Source organism: Pleuronectes platessa, chromosome 9 (genome assembly GCF_947347685.1).
Source record: "Pleuronectes platessa chromosome 9, fPlePla1.1, whole genome shotgun sequence".
NCBI lineage: Eukaryota > Metazoa > Chordata > Actinopteri > Pleuronectiformes > Pleuronectidae > Pleuronectes > Pleuronectes platessa.
In genome coordinates this window covers 17,189,082-17,213,244 of record NC_070634.1, presented here as the reverse complement: position 1 = coordinate 17,213,244, position 24,163 = coordinate 17,189,082, and the positions used below count along the sequence as shown (strand labels likewise).

The 24,163-nt window shown below is 41.1% G+C and overlaps 2 protein-coding genes across 5 annotated transcripts; one reads left to right on the top strand and one right to left on the bottom strand.

The window, feature by feature from the left end:
- Positions 1-5,120: 5,120 nt before the first annotated feature.
- On the bottom strand, positions 5,121-22,420 carry vtg3 (vitellogenin 3, phosvitinless). The gene is made up of 28 exons (XM_053430419.1): positions 22,290-22,420; positions 21,718-21,738; positions 21,478-21,629; positions 20,799-21,050; positions 20,154-20,315; positions 19,907-20,055; positions 19,664-19,814; positions 19,201-19,358; positions 17,161-17,326; positions 16,934-17,059; positions 12,618-12,836; positions 12,156-12,373; positions 11,977-12,074; positions 11,770-11,894; positions 11,167-11,268; positions 10,945-11,064; positions 10,615-10,804; positions 10,411-10,498; positions 10,124-10,309; positions 9,406-9,544; positions 9,151-9,319; positions 8,863-8,972; positions 8,697-8,783; positions 8,191-8,397; positions 6,345-6,490; positions 6,026-6,164; positions 5,805-5,918; positions 5,121-5,608 (listed from the first exon to the last, which is right to left on the bottom strand). Exons 1-27 carry the CDS (start codon positions 22,357-22,359, stop codon positions 5,811-5,813), a joined length of 3,858 nt encoding a protein of 1,285 aa, XP_053286394.1. The 5' UTR covers positions 22,360-22,420; the 3' UTR covers positions 5,121-5,608; positions 5,805-5,810.
- Positions 12,932-16,851, top strand: LOC128447954 (zinc finger MYM-type protein 1). 4 transcript variants are annotated; one of them, XM_053430422.1, is made up of 4 exons: positions 12,932-13,268; positions 13,794-13,837; positions 13,995-14,244; positions 14,434-16,851. In XM_053430422.1, exons 3-4 carry the CDS (start codon positions 14,010-14,012, stop codon positions 16,593-16,595), a joined length of 2,397 nt encoding a protein of 798 aa, XP_053286397.1. In that variant the 5' UTR covers positions 12,932-13,268; positions 13,794-13,837; positions 13,995-14,009; the 3' UTR covers positions 16,596-16,851. The 4 variants fall into 4 exon arrangements, 3 of the variants coding, with proteins under 3 accessions (XP_053286397.1, XP_053286396.1, XP_053286395.1); XR_008339684.1 differs by lacking the exon at positions 13,995-14,244 and having other exon boundaries at positions 14,434-14,568; XM_053430421.1 differs by having other exon boundaries at positions 13,794-14,244; positions 14,434-16,850.
- Positions 22,421-24,163: the final 1,743 nt, after the last annotated feature.

The window sequence follows — 24,163 nt, the reverse complement described above, 5'->3', positions numbered from 1 at the left end:
CTGCACAGTTAATTCAAGTCCTTCAAACACAGAGCTCTGCTGTCAATCATCCTGGCACATCAGCTGCCCACCTCACCAGCGCCCCCTCAGGACGGACACCCCTCACAGATCATTATTGTTTTGCTCACTGTTGGTTTATTCCGGTTGGTTGCGAGGAGCCTCGCTGCAGCTGTGGCCAGCGGCAGGGTTTATGGATTTGGGATTTGCTCGCTGGGCAGCTGAGAGTAATCCCAAAAATATTACAGAAGCAAAAGCTGCCTCAGTAAAACTGCTTTTGAATGTGGCACTTTCAGATAGGATTCAGAGGACGTCCACACGCTGACAGTTTAACCGCTGGATCATGTTCACTTTGTGGACCGTTACTGTGGATTTATTTGGGTCCTTAACATATGTTAAATGTATCTACATATTCCATATTACAAAAAATATGGAATATATATATTATGTTTGCAAATAATCCTTACTAGATCATTTTAACAGTGGAAGTGTCAGATGTAGAATATTATCTGAAGTTGACAGACAGGAGATAATTTTAAATACACTTGTTTATAATCCAGCTGCACTCGAGGAAAGAGATGATCCAAAAAGAAGTGAAGGGTATTTTTTTTTTAATGGGATACACCTTGAATAGAATGTTTTAAATGAATATGCAGTTTCTTTACTAAAGATTAGTTTTCTTAATGAAAAAATTGGACTTTCATATGTCGATATGAATAAATGACATTTCTATGAATAATATCAATTTTCTTATTCAGGTTTCTTTCCTTATTGCATGTTGCTTTTTAAAAAGTTGTATTGAATATTGAGTTTTGCATGGAGAAAGCAAGGTGATTTAATCTTTGTGTAAAGCTTAATACAAGTATCCCAGATTACAAGGGCACCTGTCCCAGATGATCACATTCAGGCAGAACTTCCATTTTTGGCACAAAGATCCCACAGAGCTTTGTCATGTCTCCTCAGAGTGTGATATCTCCATTTCTTTCTTCTGGTGTGGTTAGAAAACATCCTCAGGATAACAGAAAGGTACAATATGTTGATCGAACGTTTAAACAGATATTGGAAGAAGTCACAGAAGTCAGATAACTCGTCTGTGTTTGTTGTCGTGAGCTCGACGTTTCCAAGAAGCAAACTGAGGATGTTATATGAGTCTAAATATCCTCTCGGGGTGTTGAACTCTCTCTGAACCACAGGAGGTGCAGAAGTTTTCCCCCAAAAACAGCAACTAGTGAGGATCTGCTATGGATGATTATAAATAATAGTAAACTTCCTGAACTTGAAATAACCCTGTGACGGAGCGGCTCCATCAGTGACTGGAGGTCAGATACACACGCACACACACACACACACACACACACACACACACACACACACACACACACACACACAGCTAATAAAAGTTGCCACCATCCCTCTTTCCGTCAACGTTTCAGTAGCCCAGGCTGAACACTTTCTATTTTTATCCTCACATACTTTTTATCAACTCTACATTTGTTGTTGCGGATTTTCAACCTCATCATTGGGTTGTGTAGCAAGTACATAATAATTGTATTCATCAAATAGTTGTGTGTTGTGCTTTTATGCTGATGTGAGCTGCATAATTATCTGTCTTGTATTCTGGGATTTCTTTTTTGCCACAAATAACCTGTTTGGACTGAAGGAAAATGTTTTTGAAAATATAACTAGTCCCACAGGCTTATTCGAGCTGGTGATGAAACTAATTATATTTTTCTGTTATTATGTTATGAAGCCAAGTGGGAGGAGCTCCTGGTTTAGAAGGGGCTACCTTAGCTCTGGGGTGGGGGTTTCAAATATCTTTTTTTCTAAGAAGATATTTGAGTTATTGTTGAATTCCCTTACATGGACCATTTTTTACTTTATTTTCTTGTTTAAAGGTTTTCTGTTTTTTCACAACAGGAACTTGTATAATGACAATTCTCCTCAAATAATGAAAGAAACACATCTCAGATTAATAAAGGAAAAAAGCATGATCCAAAACCTTGTAGAAAAACACTACTTATCTACTTGTTGTATCAACACATTTGTCTAGACACATTCAATGTATTATCAGATGGTTCCATCAAATCCAATAGGACATGGACTGAAATAAATCAGTTTGGGTTGGTTTCACCCGTAATCAGCTTGTCAGTGCAAATATTACAAATGAACCAATCCACCAATGTTCTGCTCTGCTTGTCCTGCTCGTGGTTTTGGGAACTTAGGTCTATTTTTCCAGCATGGAATAAAAAATACAACTTTAGAAACGTTGCAGTTGCTTCAACCTCTTAGGGAACTGATGTGCTCTATCACAGTGTGGTCTCATTTCTTGTGTATTCACATATACTGCACTGCTCAGAGCATTTAATCTAATTTATATGTCATAGGGTCTTCATTAAACATGCATCTTTTTTTCCAATTAAGTTTTTAATTTCTACAGAATTTTGCCTCACACCTTTTTCTAACAGTAACATACAGGATCCTTAATGACAGACTGTTCTCGTCTATCGTACTTCATGAGGAAACATCTTGCTTTGGCCATGTATCTCTATAACCTTTGCACTTTGTCTGGTACATTTTACTTTCTAGTTTTTAGGTTTCAATGCCAGTTTCATTTTTCATCTTTTTACAAGTTAGATCCTTTTATTGTTTTATCATTTTAAGTTTTTTGTTAGGGCAGGTGCAATATTCAGCTCATTTTTATTCTGCATTATTATTCTGGACCTTACACGATATATATACTTATGTACTGTTTTTTGTTGTTCTGCTGCTCCTGTAGCACTTTGGCCCAAGAAACATTTCCCCATCGGGACAATGAAGTATATTTGATTTGATTTGATTTGAAATCTCGAGAGCTATAAACTCACAGGGCGTCAGTGTTATGATTGAATATCCTACTTGCACTGGACCGGTTTATTCTTCCTGTGAGACTCAGATTCTGCTCAGACTCAATAGAAACTCAGCCCTTGTGCTTCAGACGAGGATGCAGCTCTTACAACCTGCAGAATGGACATCTCCCCTACAGCAGCTGACCCCAGTTCAGACTGTACAAAAACGACAGAGAGGCTTCAACCCTATTCTGATGCTCTGATTCCTAGCAGTAACAAAGTATGATGTCATTATATCCTGATAGAACCGACTGGTAGAAGATAAAGTAATGTTTTATAATGTGCGGGCTTGTCCACTCGGTAATGTCACTGATATAACCGCCCTCACCCACCCTCTTTTCTGCCTGCATATAAGATGTGTTCCTTAAATTAGGAGGATATTTTTAACAGATTGTGAATTTTGGTGACATCACAATCTGATTAATGTCTTAGTTTTAGTACAAATATCCATGTATCCCATAAAAATTGACTTTTTAGGAAATAAACCATTTTCTTTTTATGGTTTTAAGGATTTTCATGTTTTTTACCAAACATGCATGATCCACTTTCAGATAGTGTTCTGTGATTTGTAAAATTTCTTACTACCTTAATAAGCATGCAGTAAAATACAAGCAGTCAGTGCGTGTTTTATGTATGTTTTCATTATTAAAAAAAATGTGTATTAGGATACAGTACAATGTGTCCATGTCTGTGTTCTGCAGGCCACAGAGTTGCAGGAGCAATAACCCTAACCCTGCCAAGCCATATATTGATTCAGCCTCCCAATGTCAATAACCAGTGTGCAGCCATTTCTGTGAACTGAACAAACACTGGTGCCAGGCTTTTAGCACTGTGCCAGGCATATTTGAATGTCTGGTAAATACTGTCCTCTAGTGCTCACGCTCTAACACACACACACACACATACACTCCCGCACACAAACACACACACACACATTCAAACACACACACACACAGACACACACACACACACAAACATGCATTCCAAAGGATCTGTTCCCCGGGTAGTAATGACACAAATGTTTTAAAGAGATTACATTTTATGGTATATTGTCTCATCTACTAAATCACTATAGGCTTTAGCAACATTTTGAAAATTAAACATATTCATCAGACGTGATGTTAATGGAGGTCTAAGAATACAAACCCTGCCCCTCAGTTATTTTCTGCTCTTGTTAAATTGCTGGGTTTTATATGGCTGTGTAGACTCTTTGTCCATTGAGTGATTCCCTGCCCCTCAACATGTAGTAATTGGACAGGAACGTCTCTAACCATGATTATATTATCAGCTATACTCTCAGACGGCTCTTATAGTGGTGCCTAATGAGGCTCGTCACAATCACAGAGCGAGCAGCAGAGGAGGGGATGGCTGAACCACCCCCCCCCCCCCCTAAATGACCTGATCAGTCATTCACTAATGCTTCCCAACCAGCTGATATTACCTGGTGAAGTCGTGTCAACACAAGGTCGGCGTGTCCTGATGCCCGAGACAACAGGAGTTGATTGTGGATCCCGACGTTGGCACGCCACATTTGCAATCTTGCCGTCAAGCGGCACTTGAAAGCCCACAGGATATTAGAGATGTAAATGGAACATAATGGTGCCATTATAATTGCGCTCAGCCTTTGATGGCATCGTCTTTTCTCTGCAATTCTCCACCATCTGGATGAATCAGCGTTGGCACCAGAGCCAGGGGTAGTTAGGACAACCAGTCTTTAGTTAGGAGGAAATCATTATCTTTGGCGGCTGACATCCCATTTGTTATGACTCAAAATTGTGATTTGGCCCGAACCCAGTTGTGGCGTTTTTTAATTAATGTTCATCAGATCATACTTTTTTTTTTGCCAATCGTAAAAGAAAAGCCTATTTTTTCAGATCCTTTAGAAAGCTGCATGAAATTCAACGATATGAAATATTCTAGCCCAGCGAGCACTGACATGTTTGTGTGACTCCAAAGGGCACGGAGTTCTGTGTGTGTGTGTGGCAGAGGCACTGATGGTGGCACCGTGTGCGGATATCTGCAAACAGTCCTGTTGCATCAGTTGACCAAACAAACAGGGCGGGTCACACAGACCTTGTTAACATCCATCTCTTTCTGCGGGAAACCCTACAGGCGTTCAATTTACTGAAACATTGAGTATTCTGACAATCAAAGAGATTGTCAGAATACTATAGAGTTTAACAGGACCTGGTTAAAAGAGATTATTTGGCAATTTTATCAAAAGAATTGCATGTCATGTAAATTGCACCCTTTTATTTCTAACAGACAAACTTTGCAACAGACCAATCTTAAAAACTCAGGTTTCTCGTGAGTGTTTTTTATCATTTTTTTTTATCATTATCTGGCTTTAATACTTACAAATATTGTTTACATGCAGAATGTGTTATAGTAAAAGGAAGAAACAGGCTGCTCTGTATTTTAATCACGTGACACCCAGATTTTGCACAATAGCCACTGTTATGACTCAAGTGTGATGAAGATATAGTATTTTGGAACCTGAGCAGGAATTCACACGGTATTTCTTCAAAAGAGGGTCTTCAAATATTAACTGGGCTTTCCAATGAATAAATCAAGAGCGTTACAGGTTATTTCCAAACGGGCGACATCTGAGGCATCACTGATACATCTTTTATGATCCTCACTTTTATCACGGGGGTGCGATTTGGGATGCAGTGTTATCACTGTGAAAAGAGGCATCTGGCTCCCATCTGGGCTTTGTGGTCCTTCTGCAACACAAAACATGTTTTATGAAAGAAGCAAAAATGGCTTTGTTGGTTCTGTGCTCGTTTTCTGCTTTGCATGGACGTCTGTCAAAACAATCCACCAGCGCACACACACAGGCTCACAAACACACACACACACACAACTGCACAGGTTTTAAGACAGAGATTAGTATGAAAACTGAATGAGTGCGCAGCTCACATGTTTTTAAAAATGTCCGAATCCATCTATTGTTGTGTTTGTGGTGTCGAGGTGAAGCCCTGGGGAACTGACAGGTGGCAGTGGAACTGGGATGGAGTTGCGGAACACTGTAAACTGATGACAGAACAGCAGAAAGGGACACGTCTGTGTAAATACATCAGTCAAGATAAGCTGTATGCAATGCAATGATTCGTGTGTGTGGTGAACATTTCCAGCAGCACCTGTGGGAATCTAATCTTCACATCGACGCTGTCTCCTGAGGCAGAAACGACCGATGCAGAGACCTCCTGATTGGCATTATTCTCATGCTGCTGGTTGAAGCCGAGAAGCAGAGCCACGCCGGGGATGTAGTTTCCAATTCTAGGGGGGGGGGGAGAAAAGTAAAATGCTTGTTTCACACACATTCCAGAAGAACTAAGTGAAGGAATATGTCAGTCCCTTCCTCAGTTCAGCCTTCATTCCCCCATACATTTTAATTATGTCATTTTAAAAACTTCCTTGACACAAACTGATTCCCCCACCACCACCAGTGAAGCTCACCGTCTGCCCAGCTCGGCCATGGCCTCTGGGATCTTGGTCCAGTGTACTTTGGCCTTGAGCGTAGGCATGGAACCATTCAGATGTGCAGTTGAAGCTCTCATTGACATTTCATAGGACTGACATTCAGCTCCCCATCGGATGTGTGCCTAGAGCAAACACAAAGGATCAGTCATGATGGGAAACTCTTCAAACACCCGTCCCAACATCCAACTCAAAAAGGAGCGGCCAGTGTGACATTTCCTCTCCACACGAGTTACACAAGTGTTTGTCAGTTACACACAGTCAAATGTTTTGAGACTGGATTGTTTAAGTTTGTTCTGAAATTTGCTCCATGTAACTTTGGACACTTGACTCAACATCAAAAACAGGGAGAAAACCTCTAGTTGTTGACAATTGTGAAGAAGCGTGGCATCATGGGAGTTGTTGTTTTCACCACCATTTCTGATGGAAATCTACCTGATGCGAGTCAGGCACAAATTATGTTTACAGATGAGTTAATTTATTAAAGTTGTATTCACGTTCTGCAGCAAATGGCGATAGACAATCGTACTAATGAGCTGCGTGTTTTCCCCTCATATGTTGATAGCCCCAGAAGTTACATCAGAGACAGGTTAGTGTGACGCTCAGTCATTTAGGTTTCTGGTTTTCTGTCTTGTGTTTTCTATTTCCTGTTTTATTTTGTAGCCTTGCTCTCACTGTCTTGTTTCAGCTTCTCGGTGTCTCACTTCCTGTCTGTGATTGTGATCTCCAATCCTCATGTGTTTCACCTGGTGTAATTGCCCCGGCCTTCCTGCTTTGTATTTAAGCCTCTGTTTCCCTTTGTCTGGTGTTGGGTTGTACTAGTTGTTTTCTCCCCACGTCATGAGAAATGGTTTGTTTGTTCCTGCGGTTTCGACCAGCTTCTCCTGCTTCCTCGTTCCTTGTTCTCAGTGCGCCTTGTCGCCAGTGTTACTTTTGTTAGTGTTCTTGTTTTGTTTTTGTCTTGTTAAGGACGTTTTTGTATATTAAATCCCCTTTTCGTTATAACCTCTGCATCCTGGGTCCATCTCCTCCCTCAAACCGTAACAGTTAGGCTGATATGAATCAATTAAAAGGAGTCCATAATGAAACGTCCTGTTATTTTGAATAAAATATAATATCTCTCTTTGCTTAGACATGGTTGGAAACATTTTGGAAAATGTAAGTACACAAGTCAACAAAATATATAACATAGGTCTATTTATATATATATGTTTTTAACATTTTCATGAATTCGTTTACATAGTTTTTCTTTAAATAAATATAATGGCCGACTTGCATCTTTTATCTTTTTATAGTCAACAAGCTAGTCCAACATTACATTTATCCGACAGAGTATTTTCTTCATATCTATACCCTGAAAAAGCTCATGCCTTCAAACCACAGAACTCTGCTCACATCTTAATATCCATTAGAACACCTCACATCTCCTCACTAATGCATTTGGTTACACATCCTTTCATTAACATGAACATGGACAGTGAGTTTCCTTTATTCCTTTCAGCTTATCAGCGTTACTAGGGAGTGTCAAGACACGTTTTACTCTTTAAACTTCCCCAAACTCTCCGGAGATAGAAAATACAGGGACAGATTTGTTTATGAGTTCACTGCAATGGAGAATCTTTCTATTTAAGGCATAGGTTCCCCAGTGGGACGGTTCACATTTCTTTGGTGCAGAGGAATGAAGTATGTACTTTGGTTCCACGGCAGATAATGGTTACAAGAAGAAGGATACAATGTTGAAGATAACACAAAGTACTTGTAAAGAGAGTAAGATTCTTTAGATTCCTTCTCTCTATCTGAGTAACTGAGTGTGTTGTATATCTACCTTGGCCTCATTATGGGCCCTCACAGTGGTGTCCATGCACATCTTCCAGTTGGTGTCTTCTCCAGCCTGGGACACTATGAGCTGGGTGCTCTTCACGTTGGCCTCGGGGGTGTAGTACACGGCTGCGTCGTAACCCTGAGGTTTCTCGTTGCCACTCAAGGCGAAAGCTTTGACGTTGAACACGGCCTCAGGTGTCGAGTCCCCAGCCTGAGGGAATCAAACGGAAGGAGACATATAAGACTGTGATGGGATTGTTTGCATTGTGTCCAGTGTGAGTCCTGATTATCTTATGTCATGTGTGGATTGGTAATCACACCCGTTGTTATTGCGGATAAATTCTAACTAGTTGCTGTGAGACCTGAGGAAATAATCAGTATATGCTGTATGTGTCAGATTAAAAACTTTTTTTATGGAGCGTCGGCCTGCACAGAAATCTCTGCATGGTTCTAAACATGTTTCACTTCTTTCAACATGTGTCCCTCTCATGTGCGGCGTGTTTTGCGTACTTCCAGGACGCTGTCAGGCTTGCTCTGATTAGATCCTCTGGCGCTTGAGGCTGAATCAGAGGACCGACGGATCTGCTGAGTGGCCGCCTGTAAACACAATGCAGGATGAGGATAAAGCGGCGGAGCAGGTGCAGAGATAACAACGTTGCGAGGGGAAGCCAAATACCTTGGAAAGGCTCCTCAGACTCTCCAGCAGTTGCTGTGTGCTCACTGGAAGAGTGTGGGGGCCGCCGTTCACCTCAAAGTGGATTTTGTCAACGGCTTTGATTGCGTGAACTGAAAAAAAAAAAAAAAACTGGCTTTGTTAGCAAAGAAAAGTTAACAAATAAGAAGATATAAACAATACTTTGTTAGACTAAAATGACAACAAAATTACAGCAGGGACATACTATCAATGCAAAGATGATATATATACTTAAAACGGTTAAAAATCTGCCGCCATAGGATTTCATACCTGGGCTGACTTTGAGTGCCATGTGTGTGTATCCCAGGAAATAGTACAGTGGGTACTCCTCGTGATAATACTCTCTCCTCAGCTCAGACTCCACACAGACGCCGGCTCCATAGATGTTACTCTCAGCGCACATCTTGGTTTGTGGATGCCAGGAGTTTGATTTCATCATCTGTGAGATAAGAAAAGATAAATACCACAGAAATATGAATCGTCCAGTTGAATGAATCTTGACCTCTGACGGTTGTTGACCTGTACCTGATCGGACTCCGGCGTCACCACTGACGGCCCTGTGTGGGCGACTTCCTCATTGGCGTCAATGGCTTTGGGAATCATTGGGGTCATTTTAGCCTTATCTAGCTCTTCTATGTTCCTGGAGACTGCGTACACATTGGAGCTATCGGTTGGAAAAAGGTAATGATGACTCTTATACTGGTTACAGGCTGCATTGTGGATAGCATGCATACAATTTAGTACAATTTGTTTACTCAGACAAACACATTATAAGACTTGATTTTTCTTGTAAGTGTCACCAGAAATTATACTTGTCAGAACATCTGTTCAGTCCGTCAGTAAACAGGTGAGGTTTCCAGCTGCCAGGCTCCTACTCCAGTGCAGTGAGCCACAAACCGCTCAATCATGTTTTCAGTTCACTGAATTACAAGTGAAGCTGGTGTTTGTTGTGCTGGTTTGATAATGTTAGTCTCTGGTTGAGGTGCCATTACTAAAACTATGCTAAATGCTAAAGAAACACCTTTCGAATACCAAGCTTTGATATTGTGTGATTCCCAACTGCTTCATATTTAGAATGTAACTATGGACTCTCATGGGCTTCTTGTAAAAAAGAAAAGCCAAACTGAGGCGGGTTTGTATTTGTTTGTATTGCTCCGTCAAGACTTGCATGGCACGCTATGAATCGATTCAGTGTGATTTCAATTGTGATTTTCTTTTAGCTGAATCCATGTTTAAAACCTACCTGACTGAAACGATCTCATTATCTTTTTTGCACGCAGGAAGGTCGAGTTCAAACTTCCTCTCTCTGACGTTGATCTTGGCGGAGAACTTCCATGGAATTGCGATTGGCATTTTAGACTTCAACTCGGAGCCAGACTGGAACAGCTCTGTGTTGATCCCATAGAAAACCCAAAAATCTTTTGTGTAGCTAATAAAAGAAGAAGTGAATGCAGAGGATGTAATACAGCACATATACGTATTCTGTGAATATATTCTCTCTAAATTAAAAGAAGACTGAGTTTTTTTTACCCAATAAAACCATCAGTCTCCAGTGAAATTTCAGAATTCAAGAGTTGTCCAAGATGTTCAGTCATTGGTGGATTTACTGCAGCTTTGGCTACACAAAAAAGAAGAACACTGATCAAATAAAAAAACAACAGTTTACGACATTACCGAAATACTGTTTAGATTAGTTAAGGTGCTCATATGCTGTAGGTAGATGCGTCTCCTCACCGTTAAATGTGATGCCATTGACTGACTCATAATATTTGCTAATCTCCAGCGGGAGACCCAGGGTCGTCGCTTGGTAGTAACGAATTTCGAAGATCAGGAAAGGCTTGGTCGTGTGCCATGAGATTCCTTTCTGTAGATTCTCAACCACCTCCCACAGAGGGCTACCTTTCCCTATAGCAGGACTGACAGCCTGCAAGTAGGATCACAGAACAACAGGGGGGGGGCATGTGGAGGCTTTGTAGACCATTTAACATAATGATACTGTTATTGACTGCGCTGGCTTCGACATTAATGGATCGATCGTAGCGGTTTGTCCGATTAATCTCTCACCTTGATGATACTCTGAAGGACCTGTTTGCTCATGTCGGCAAAGAACCACTCTTGTCCGGAGGCGCGGGCATAGGCGGAGATAACTGGTTTATCATTGGGCATAACCTCCCAGTTTTGAAGCTGAGAACAACAGAAAAATGATGGTCAGACAAACGCATCAGCAGATGCCCTGTCGTGTAACTGTGATCTTTTTTTGCATTTAAATTAGAATGATCTACTCACCAGGTTTAAAATGGACCGGTAGTCGCTGAAATCTACATCCCCGTTAAATCCAGGGTTTATATTGCTGAACAAATCCTTAATTCCATCCGCACGGATTCCAAGCTGCAGAGGAGAAAGGAAAAGAACTGATCATGAACAACAACCATCAACAACTCACATTTACAACTAGGGGCAAATTAGAGTCTCCAATTAACATAACCCCAATCAGCATGTCTTTAGATTGTGTCTGTGGTGGATATGTTTAGTTTTCTCATGGCGATACTTGGTCTGAGTTTTGAATGGGTGATGCATGCAAACAGGTCTGTGCCAGGACAAGGTGGTGATTGGTCGACTCCAGCAGATCTTGCAGCTGATTGGCCTGCAGCTGCATATAAGTATTTTAAGTATTTTGATGAATATAGGATAAGTCAAGAGTTGTTCTGAAGCTACTTGGCACTTGGCTCCATGTAAAAGAGGCCTCATGCCAAACAGGGATTCAAACCGGGGGAACTTGTTGCTACAAGCTGACATTGCTAACCACTCTCTCCTCGCTCCACCATGCCGCCCCTGACAAGATAAGTTACTTCAGGGTCAGTGGTTGTGTTTTACAGTGTCGCACTGTACCTCCAGGACCTGCAGAATTCTTCCAATGAAAAAGAATTTCCCTTTCATCATGATTTCAGTGGGGAAGATGTTTGTTGCACTTCTGAGCATGAAGACTTCAGCCGCTGTGCCGATGAGGAAGTCGTCTGCATAGAGAGAGAATAGGAAATTCCTGTATAACTGTTTTCAGGGAAACCTCAGGATCCAGGACTCTCTCTTGGAACGTACCATTGAACCAATCAAAGCGCATGGCTTTGCTGAAGTGATAGCTGACACGGCCATATTTCGGCGCCAGGATTTTCACAGCCAAGCTGCAGGCAGTCGAGCTATTGCAGAGGAAATAAGATTCAGTATCAAACAACACAAACAACGATATAAGGTTCATTTTCGAAAATCTTCAAACTTACAGATATTGGTTCTCTGGAGTACTGGATCTGGCGAAACTCTTCAGGTAAGAAAACGCAAAACTGACAACATGGAGGTCTTTTTCCATCTGGAGATGTGTGGTTACTGTGGACACCAGAGCCATGGGCGGCTTGGTGTCAAACAGGATCATGAAAGCCAGCATGCGGATCTCAACGGGAAGGTTCTTTTCCACAAACAGAGCCATGGTGATTTCCTGGACCTGAAAACCCAAGAGAACGCTGACTCATCAAACCCCCCCCGCAGCTGAAGTCATCTCTGCTCTGTTCCTTCACAAACGCTGTAACTCACAAGGCAGATAATTACGATTGTGGACAGATGAGTTTTTGCCTCCACAACAATAAAGATTATGCATGAATCTGACATATTATTAAATATCGTTTTAATCTGATGAATGTAGATTGAATGTAGAGGTACAACAGTCTTTCAGTAGATTTTGTTCTCACTCTCTGAGGGTCTCTGGTGGCTATGAGTCTCATCGACTGCACGGCCGCGCTCAGCACTCGGGGCGGCACATTCACGGGGGTGGCGGCCACACCGGGGAGGAAGCGCATGATGGTTTTAATGCTGCCTGGATGACCTGCGTTCCCCAGAGCTTTCAGGGCGAGGACCATGTCCGTCTCACTGCCATTCTTCAGACCCTGCGTGGCCATGTCCAACAGAGGCTGAAACAGAAGTGGAACAATAATCCAGTGGCTTATATCAGCAATATACATTTACACATTCTAATTGGTCGATGCTACCCACTGAGCAGTGGCGAAACTACCGGGGTGGCAAGGGGTGGCAGCTGCCACCCCCCAAAAAATGCTTGCCACCCCACTTGCCACCCAGGTTGTTAGAAGTGTCTCCAATATACATTTATTGAATGGTATTATATTTTTTGCTACTGAAGCTGTTGATCTCATTGGTAACTTGTTTAAGTTTAAGAACTAAAATCTTTATGTCCCCCCTCCCCTGTAAAATGGTTGAGTCCATGAATCCTATTTGCTCTCTTCTCACCGTGCGCATCTGCCGCTTCATTCAAATGAAGACAGAAACGGTTTGAAAGCCAAAGAACTGGAGACAAGCCAACTGTACGCTTGCAGTGATGAAAAAAGGTACAGTACAGCTGAAACTTGAATCAAGAAAATGTGATGGGTGGTCATATGTGATAGACAATTCCGTTGTAATTTCAATCGTTTATTTAATTGCTAGCTTGCAAAAGTCGATAGGACTAGTAGCTAGCTCGCTATACAGCTGCATTTAAATGTGAGAGGATGACTCGGTTATATGCTATAGACCCTATTGTGTATGTGGTATAAAGGCTGGGACGAATTTCGAATTATAAATATGTTAAAATTAATGTTGAAATTACGGAGAGTCGCGATTCCCATTGAAACGGATGGCGCCGCGGTTAGCATTCACAACGAGTGAATCTTTTGGTAGCTAGTTAGTTTAGCTTTGGTAAACATGATTTTGTATGTAATAACCTAATACATAATACATATGTACATGTGTATGTAATAACCTAATACATTAGAAATTCAATTGGCCATTTAGAAAAGTATTTGTCATTATGAAGGGAAATATGTCATGAACATTTTGTGCTGTGGGTTCTGAATGCAGTTATCTTTTCTTTTTAGAGACTTGGACTTGGACTTGGACTTGAAAAAAATAAAATAAAAATGTAAGTGTTAACACACATCTAATGGGCTCCATTACACCATAGCCTATTTAACTCACCATCCAAATGCCAGTAAGCACTAAATCAGTTGTAAATCATACTGATGGCACTGTTCAGATATCAGATCCTCTTTAAAACTAAACCACTAGTAATATTGCAGTTTCAGGGCCCAAAAATGAAGCGAAAAGGTCAAGATATCAGGACTTTTTTCAAGAAAAGGTCAGTCAACCAGAGGGAGACAGAAGAGGTGGAGACACAGAAAGACAGTCAGAGTGTGGAGGAGGAGACACAGAAAGTCAGCCAGAGTGTGGAGGTGGAGACACAGAAAGACAGTCAGAGTGTGGAGGTGGAGTCACAGAAAGACAGCCCAGAACCCCCAGAGGACACAACCAGTCCAACAGGTCCACATGGTATGTCTCAGATTAGATAAAACAGTTATTTATATGGTTGCATTTATTTTTTTTATGTAAACAAAACACCTTTTGTATTAACCCTGCCCATATTATACCTAAGCAAAGTAATCAGTATGACTTCTGTAGAGGAATCATGTCAATTATTTTTACTGTAACATAGTTCTAACCTGTTTTCTCTTGTTCCAGATATATCTAAGCATCGAGGTGACAGCCCAAGTCAACCAATCAGGCAGGGATTCCCCAGAACTCTCCAGGGTGGAGCTTGGAGAAGTTTCCACGTAGAGTGGTACCAAGAACGTCAATGGCTTGAGTACTCGCATTCTAAAGATGCAGCATATTGCTATCCTTGTAGGCATTTTTCTCTACCTAATGTCCCCAAGAGTGTTTTTACGTCAGTGGATGGTTACTGTAATTGGAAAAAAGCAACATTTAGGGATAGTGGATTTTGTCGTCATGCTAAATCTGAGCACCATGTCAATGCAATGCTTGCATGGGAAGAAGATAAAAGAAGGAAGGACAACAACACATCAATGATAGTATTGATGGAAGCAGAAAATAGGAAAAAGATAACTGACAATCAAAAATACATCAAAACACTAGGTGAAATACTGTGTCTTACAGCAACCCAGAATATCGCCCAGCGTGGTCATAGAGAGTCTTCTGACTCAGAAAACAGGGGCAATTTCCTTGAGATTTTAGAACTCGTAAGCAAACATGACCAGTCAGTTAGGACAAGATTAGAAGATCAAGCCAAGAATGCCAAATACACCAGCAGCCATATTCAAAATGAAATGATAAGCATTTTAGCAGGGATGGTCAGGGATGAGATTATTAAAGAGGTCAAAGAAAGTGAACAATTTTCTGTCATAGTGGATGAAACCAAAGATATAAAAAAAAAAGAACAAATGTCTTTTGTTCTTAGGTACTTTTATAACGGCATGGTGCACGAGAGCTTTTTAGAGTTTCAGGAAGCAGAAAGGCTGGATGCTGCAGGTTTAACAGAAAAAATCATAGACTGTCTAGAGAGGCATGGCTTGAATTACAAGGAAAACTTAGTCGGGCAAGGCTATGATGGAGCAGCCGTTATGAGCGGGAAACACTCCGGTGTACAGGCTAGAATAAGGGATGTAGCCAGTCATGCTTTTTATGTACACTGCAGTGCACACTGTTTAAATCTAGTGATAGTGGACAGTGTGAAATCTGTATCTGAGGCAGGAAAGTTTTTTTCTTTGTTGGAACGTCTGTATGTATTTATGTCAGGCTCGTATGCTCATGAGAAATGGCTGAAGGTGCAGCAAGAGATGTTTAAAGGTGAAGGACCAAGGGAGCTTCAGCGTCTTAGTGATACAAGATGGGCGTGCAGGTATGTAGCTTGTCGGAATGTGATGGATAGGTTGCCTGCTATTGTGTGTGTCCTTGAAGACATTTCACATGAGGACAACCCAGATAGAGCTGTGGAGGCCAGAGGAATTCTGCATCAGATAGATCTCAATTTTATTGGATGTCTTGTGGTGTTTAGAAAGATTTTAGGTGAATCAAAATTTTTGTCAGACATGCTCCAGTCAACAAAAATAGACCTAACAAAAGCTGTTGAGTTGGCAGAAACACTCCAACAGACTCTCAGGGAATATCGCAGTGAGCCCTCTTTTGAGACTGTCTGGGGTGAAGTACTCGACATATGCCAAAGTAACAGCATCCCTACATCACAGCCCACCTGTAAACGAGCAAGACAGGTAGCAAGAACACTACAGAGTAGTGTTGTTACATCCACTCTAGGACAGCACACAGAACCAGATAACAAAGAATCTTTCAGAGTTAAAGTCTATTACTCCATAATAGATTGCATGATTGGAGAGATGGAAAGGCGTTTTTCCAAAATTAACTGCGAAATCATGAAAGGAATACAGGCCTTCAATCCATCAAGTCCTAGCTTTCTCAGTGAGGAGGCTGTTCTTTTGTTGGCAAATTCCTATGGGACAAATTCAGATGATGTTAAGCTTGAACTGCATCAGGTTAAGAGACTGTTTGATAGAACAGCAAAAAAGGAGAGACCGACTAGTCTCATGGAACTATTACTTTTTTTGGATCCCATTAAGACTGTTTTCTTTGAACTACATCGTTTATGTAAAATAGCTGTAGTTTTACCCGTTAGCAGTGCTTCATGTGAGCGGAGTTTCTCAACTCTAAAGCTGGTCAAGAACCACTTACGTTCTACCATGGCTGAGAATAGGTTGTCAAGCCTAGCTACACTTAGTATAGAGTCAGCACGTGCTAAGGGTCTTGATCTAGATGAGTTTGTGAGACGATTTGCTGTCGAACATGGCAACCGCCGTATTGTTCTTTTTTAGCTCCCTGACCTGCTGTTTAGAATTTAATATAGGCTACATTAATTGTTTGTGAAATTAAATAAAACTGAATTGTTTTGCTGCTGGATATGTAAATATGTTAACTGTTTTCATTAGCGATTGGTATAAATAAATACATATAGACACCAGGCATGTGTGTTTCCAACAATAAAAAGACTTGACTTGACTTGACTTTGTGTGTGTGATTTGCCACCCTTGAATTTAACTTGCCACCCTTCTGCCACCCCATGTAAAATTTTCTAGAATCGCCACTGCCACTGAGTCAAATTACATCCTTTAACTAATTATGACTTGAAGTGTTTCTGATGGAATGGCTTTACCTGAACAGCAGCTACTGGGCAGGGTATATAATATGCACAGTGCTTATACACCAGAGATCCATAGGCGAGCACCACAGTGTTCCACAGGTAGGTGTTGGATTTACAAAAAGGAAGGTTCAGGAACATCTGCAGAAGAGACATTATTGACGTCACCCATCCAGGTGGAATATCCAGAAGAAAGTGTGCATGAGGTCCTTCTTCACATTTACGACTTCCCTGTTACTCACTTTAGCCATCTCCACCAGCTCAGGAATGGGATTGAGGTGGTTCATAGACAGCAGTAAGGTTTGCAGGCCTTCACTTGCTGACACATCTCCGGCGTGAAACCTCATCTCCAGGAACTTTAGGATTCTGGCATCGCCGACCTCAACGACCATGTCTAGAAACCAGCGTCTAATGATAGTGAGAGAGGGAGTGAGGGAAATTGGATTCATCAGACAGCACTTATCAGCCTTCAAATAAAGCAAAGAGAGGAAAAAATTGAAAAGGTAAAGGTGTGGAAGACAAGGTCAGGTGTCTCTTTTAATTGCTCTTGCACGATATGAAATACAAGCTGTCTGGATCCTAATGGGCAGAGAGCGCAGTCTTTCACTCATCACCTCCCTGTCATCGTGCCTCCCAAGATAATAAATCATTCATCAGCGGTAATGTACCAGACTAAATCCTTCCTGAACTAAGTGGGAGGATACTCTTCAATTACCTAATCAGAGGGAGTGGATCAGAACGAGATTTTAGAGATGGCCTGGGACCGTTTTGTTCGTCGTCTTATGATGCTATAATGAAAAGCTTGGTTGAAGGTTATCTGTGGAGGAGGTTCAGCTCTTGAGTGCACTGTTCACAGCGGGTGCAAAGATACTCTCAAAAATGTTATTCATAACTTAATTAGTTTAATTTAAATCGACCTTCTGCAACTTAACTAAAGTAAAATTTTGTGAAAGGTCACATGCCTGGGGCAACTATTGACACACACACAGACAGACACACACTTGTTTTACCTATAGTTGTGAGGACACTCATTGGCATAATGCATGTCCCTTGGCCTAACCATAACCATCACAACTAAATGCCTAACCCCGACCTAATTCTAACCCAAACTCTAAAACCAAGTCTTAACCCTAAAACAAGACTTTGAATTTGTGAGGATCAGCCAAAATGTCCCTTTAACAATGGTATTGAACAAAAATTGGCCCTCATAACTATAGATAGACATGCAAACACACATAAACACACACACAGACACACACTATCCCAACTGCCATACTAAAACTAACTTTACATTTTCATGAGCTTCAGCAGTACTGTGTGTTTGGTGCTAATTAACAAATGTTACAATGCTGAGACACTACAGAGCGTAGGGGGTCATGGGTACCAGTAGGCAGTAGTGGATTAGGTATGGGTGACATGGCAGCTGCCCACCGAGTCCTCTTGCCGGGGGCGGCACCAAAATACAAGCAAACAAACAAGCGGTTTCTATCGCTCAGCGTCACGTCAATGATATCATGTCAATGTGTGGGTCAATTAACCTTGTTGACGTGCACGCCCCGGTTCTACTTTGTGAGCGAGACAGGCCCATCCCTGCTGAGTATATCTCAAAGTCAGCAGTAGGAGATGGGGAGGGGGGCGGGGAACACTGACCTCAGGTCTCTGCACTGAAAGGCAGCGAGGGGGGGGAGCAGGGGAATCTAGCTCACTAAAGGACGAGAAGAAAGGTCGGGATAATGATCGGTGTTGTGCACTTTAGTTTTGAGTTATTCTTGTGTGAAGTGCAATGGTGAAACAATGAGGTTCTCTTCATACAGTAACTTGTGTCTGGGCGATATAGGATTTGTGCAATTTATTTTTATTTCTGTTGTCTTTAATTAATGATAATTTGATTCTTTTTTAAATTTGTATTCATACATTAGAATATTGTAAGTCTTTGTAATATATATCTTTTCTTTGTGATTGCTGTGATTAAATATATATCCAACAACACTGAAGGGGGATTGAACTGATTGTTTCAGCTGCAAACGTTTACAAACAAGCTGATGTGAGCAACATGGAATAGTGCACACCTACACATCAAACAAGTTGATTGGTTGGTTCATTTCCTGTTGGGATAACTATGCAAAAGTATCCCGGGCATGTCTACATGCATCCCAGAGAGGCATCATTTCATGTATATATATGTAATTAGCCAGATTCAATATTTTGTATATTTTTTATTCTGTAGCTGAATTAAATGTTATTATCTTTATTCCTATAGAAGGAACGATTGCGATACTCACCTATATTCCACATTTCCTGCTAATTGCTTCCACATCTCCTCCAACCCCTCGTAGGGGATCACTCGCAGCAGCTGATAGACCTTGATGGTGTTTTCAGTTGTCGCGCTGTCAACCTGGTATTTGTTCGCCTCAGCCAGATGCTTGATCAACTCCAACGCCTGCAAAGAACATGAGCAGGTTTTTCCATTCCCAGAATTAATTAGCGTATATATGTCACTCACTTGGTCCTTAACACACAAAAGTGTTTCGATTTCTTTTAATGAAATCGACACATAAGAGAGAATAAAGCGGTTTTGCTTCAGGTTTCAAAAAGGAAATGTTGATTCATTATAAATGAATCATCCCCGGCTATTTCTGTATTTATTTTAATTTGACTTGCTGTTTCTATTTGAGTGCATCCTTTAAAAATAGATTTGCTGAATGTGAATCTTGCATGTGCTACCACAGCATGTGTGAATATTACCTTTGGAACCGGGTGGTCCAGGTTCTGCATCATTACAGGGACGTTAGCTTGGGCATTGACAAACTTGAAAACCAGGTTCCCTTTGCTCTCCACTGCCCCGAACATGACAGCTCTTTCAGTGTCGCTCGCATGGAGCAGCACGAGTTCCTTCCTGCAGGAGACGAGAGGTTATTCAAAGCATTTGTATCACAGACTCTATGCGGATGAGCCGGTTTAACGTCCACCTGTTTCTCTTTGTCTTACGTTGCTTGCATCTTGAAACTGCCGCCCTTCACATTGAAGGGGCTGAAGAACTGCCGCTCCAGGCCGTGAGCCCTGGTGATGAGACCTCCCTCTGCTGTGGGTTTGACCGTGTAAACATATCTCACTGTGGAGGCCACAGAGTCCCCTCTCTGGTGCAGGAGACACAGACACACAAACACCTTTGACTTTGCTGTGTTTTAATTGATGTGTTGTGGGATCGGATGAATCTGTGGCGAGGCTAACGGACCTGTTTGGAGACCTGGTCGAGCACGGCGGTCGCCATCCCCCTGTACATGGCGGCTTTCTCCCTGCAGTGATCCACATCCACCACCTGAGTGATGATCAGGTCCTTGGTCTCCAGGTTCTTTTCAGTTACGTAGTTGCTCTGGCACTTGCCGTGGATCCCAACCTATAAACACAATGACTTACATCTGTAAATATAGCTTTATTGATGTTGTGTAGAATGAATGAAGATGCTGCAGTGAGTTAACGTTAAATAACCGCTCGTTGTCCACATTTAACTTATTCAAAAATGTTCTCTTTCATCTTAAAGGAATCTGTCTTTTGTATATTTTAAGTAGGAATGTCACTGTTCCATGGTTTCTTGTATTTCCTTCAGTCCTTATTTATCACAGATTGATCTTGTTTCTCTTTCATTTCATTGTATCTATGTCTGAGGTTGTATCTTTTCTGCCTTTACTTTGTTCTCTTGGTCTCGATCCTTTGTCACATTTGGAAATGTTTTAAATGATAAATCTCAAGGGGGTTTTCTCAAGAAAGTGCATTTCTACACATCTAAGTAAAGGTATCTTAATTGTGAACAGAGCGTCTCTCAGTGACTCCAGGAACTGCTCATATTTCAGCCCAGTTTATTTTTCTGTCAGCCACTCACCTCTTCCAGTTCATAGATCTTCTGTGTGGTTTTGACAGTGACCTGGAAGAAGCCCAGTATGCCCCTCACGATGTTGACGACAGTGTTGGACACCTCAGCAGAGGCCCGGATGTCTCCAACATGTCCGCCGGTGTAGTCGATCATGAAGGGCTTGGCGAGCTGGGCGGCGATACGTTGGGTGAGCTTCGGGGAGGGGGTGAAGCTGTTTTTCCCCGGGAAGCCGTTGAACTCCTCGAAGAGTAAATTTGAGACCTTTGTTCAGGAGACAGAAAGAAGAAGATTTTAGCCTTTCGTGAGTGTTTGGGCAGAATCAACATGTAAGATCAGGTTTATAGATGAAACACAGGTGAAATGTTTAATCCAGCAGGAGAGAACAATTGATTTTAACATTAAAGCTCGTTTTAATGTGATTATATAACGTTTCAGACAGAGTTTGATTTCAGCATCTGTTGATAAAAGACAAAAAAGGTGATGGTGGATGTAATTAATGCATACATGCATTCATTACAGTGCATTAACAGCTCTTTGTGATAATAAATCATTTCTAATCTAACCACTGTCACGAAGAATCTCACTTTTTTATGTATATTATATAATGGAATCAAAAGCCTGTACAACCTCTTAACAGGTTTAAACCACATATTATTCCTAACTTTTCTATTTATTTTCTCCCTCTTACCTTGAGCACGAAGGTTTGTGCAGACACACCAGCGATCTTGACCTTGCAGGTTAACCTCACTCCGGACTCGGCCTGATTCGGCATCCCGAGTCCAAAATTCACAACTCCCACATAGCTGTACTCGTACGTCTTCTGAGGATTCAGGTTGAGCTCTGCAATATGTTTTATATAATGAAATGTAATCTCACATGTTCTTTAAATAAAACCAATATTTTAAAAATGAAGACTTAAAGGACTTACCATAGTGGACGGTTTGGCACGCTGCAAGATGTTGAACATAGTGTCAGTGTTTGTGAATATAAGAGCACGAAATACATGTTTCTCATTCTTTCATTCAAGTAACTCATTCCTTACATGATCAACGCCCGACACAAAAGTACTTTTAACAGTAAACCTTAAACATCTATTTCGACTGAAATATTAACAACAGAAACAAGTCAGCAACTCAGCTAGCTTTAATAACCCGAACCTTGAATCCAACAATTGACCCAATTCAACTCTCAAAGTCCTTGCTTTGGTCATTCCTGCCTAAATTTGCTACTGGTAATTTCGGATTCATCAACAACAAAAACATTGATATCATACAATTGTAAATATGTGTTCTCTTGTCGGAACAGTGGAACATATGATAGCTCTATGCATCAGAAATAAACAGTTAAATCAAGGATTAGGATGTTTGTAAAATCGCCGAAACTCCAATTAAATACATTTTGTAAATCATGGACTGAGCCGTTACTGTTGTAAAATCACAAAATAATATGAATCAAGCTTTTGAATATACAAATAATATGGATGAAGGAGTGAGAACTTACTGGCCAGGGCCACAAGGCAGCAGAGGAGGAGCTGCCACATGGTGGAAACTGAGGAGTGGAGAGCAAACATTTCACATTTGTCCTTTATATTTCCAACAGAGTGGGTTTTCACTGGGCAGCGACCGATTCTAGATAAACAAACATCGTTTGAACTGGAGCCACAATGACGCTGACATTGTCAGAGTGACACACAGATAAGTGCCTCACTCTGAAGGTTTACCAGGGACAAAACACGAGCACCTGTTTGAAGGCATACGTCAAACATTCACTCTTATGGATTCTGCTAAAAATAAAATCAGTTTTAATATATATATCTATGTTTCTGACATAATCTCACAGAAGGTGGCTCGTTTTGAGTCGTCAGAAGAATTCACAGCGAAGAATTTCACTATCGGTCGCCCAGAAAATGAAGTAAACAAGTTGTTCACAGCTGAATGGAGAAGCCCCGTTGGGACCCGCATCTATTCCCTCAGTGCCTCTCAGCCACATGGCACCAGGACGATGTTTGCAGCTTTTACTTCTTGAATATGAGCACAACCACAGGTCTATTATACACTGAGCTCTCCTCCTGGGCACAACAGAGTCAGACAGTGTGCACAATCGCTGCTCTTCGTGCCTATTCTTAAAATAAACGTGCCTCGGCCTCCACTAACAGGCCTGTTTGAGCGGGTGCAGTTTGAGGGTGATGACATCAAGTAGCAATCAGCTTGTGTCTGTTCTCTCTGTCGGCTTTATTATGTTCAGGCGGCACAAGAGTGTGCTGGTACTCAAGGATTCACTGAGCCGTCAAACCTCTCTCATCCTCAGGCCTCAATTCACCTGACCATCTGCCTCTTTAGCCTGTCGTGCCGGTGATGGCCACTAGAGGGCTCTAGCATCACGTCTCTGGACTAAACCTGATTTAACAAACTCGGATTGCCTGGAATATTTCAGGACAAATTGGAGAGGCTCTCAGTAAAACATATGAGAATAATAATGTATGCTGTCTATCAACAGCTCATATGCAATATAGGCATTTACTTTACTTGAAACTGTAAAAATAAAAGCATAAACTGCCAAAAAAATTGTTAAAATATACTTTTGTATTTTGGGTGTTAACAAAAATAAATAAAAGAAACAAGAATAGCACTCAGTAAAGCACATACCAGCACTAAAGTCCAACATTCACCTTTAAATTCAATAAAGCTGCACCAAACATTATATAAATATTTAGTCTTAACACACCCAATTTTTTCATTGGGAATTATTTCCTAAAAAACTGTTACAAAGTTGTTGGAAACGTCCCATAACACAATGTTAAAGTAAGTGGAAAATAAATAATAATCCTGGACTGCCCCCCCGTTCGGATCTGCACCTAAATGTAACAGGTTCTTCTCTGATCCAAACCACATCCTTACACCAAGTTTCATGGTGAACCATTCAGTAGTGTTTTGTGTAAACTGGCCAACTAACAAACATAGAAACCAATAAACAAGCAAACAAACAAACAGACAGACAGGGGTGAAATACCATAGAAACAGATGAGTTGCATTCAGCCATGTCACCTTCATCGGCCAAAACTAGCAGAGTCAATTCTAAAGTTCTGTTTACTTTTCAAAGTATGATGATGAAACTTCTTCTTCCTTTCTTTAACTCAAAAGCTATTAGGCCTCCAGAGCTGTTTACACACTTGTTAGGTTTAAGGCAGTCCTAGTTGTAAATAAAGAAATGAAAAACAAATCAATACAAACACAAAGTTATTCTGCAAGCTAAATGTTTATTTGTTAATCAAACCATGTCCAATTCAAGACTATCTTGGTTTAGTTAAATGGGATTAAGACACATTTTTAAATACACTAGTTTGTTACAGTTGTTGTTGTCTGACTCTTGTTTGT

Bases quoted from the DNA above. Each gene is read 5' to 3' on its own strand.
- LOC128447954 (XM_053430421.1), top strand. From the start codon at position 13,938: ATGGCACTGTTCAGATATCAGATCCTCTTTAAAACTAAACCACTAGTA. The intron at 14,245-14,433 runs GTATGTCTCAGA...CTCTTGTTCCAG, and splicing joins CAGTCCAACAGGTCCACATG to ATATATCTAAGCATCGAGGT.
- vtg3 (XM_053430419.1), bottom strand. From the start codon at position 22,359: ATGTTTGCTCTCCACTCCTCAGTTTCCACCATGTGGCAGCTCCTCCTC. The intron at 8,398-8,696 runs GTACGCAAAACA...TGATTCCCTCAG, and splicing joins AGCCTGACAGCGTCCTGGAA to GCTGGGGACTCGACACCTGA. The intron at 6,491-8,190 runs GTAGATATACAA...TGTTTGCTCTAG, and splicing joins GGGCCCATAATGAGGCCAAG to GCACACATCCGATGGGGAGC.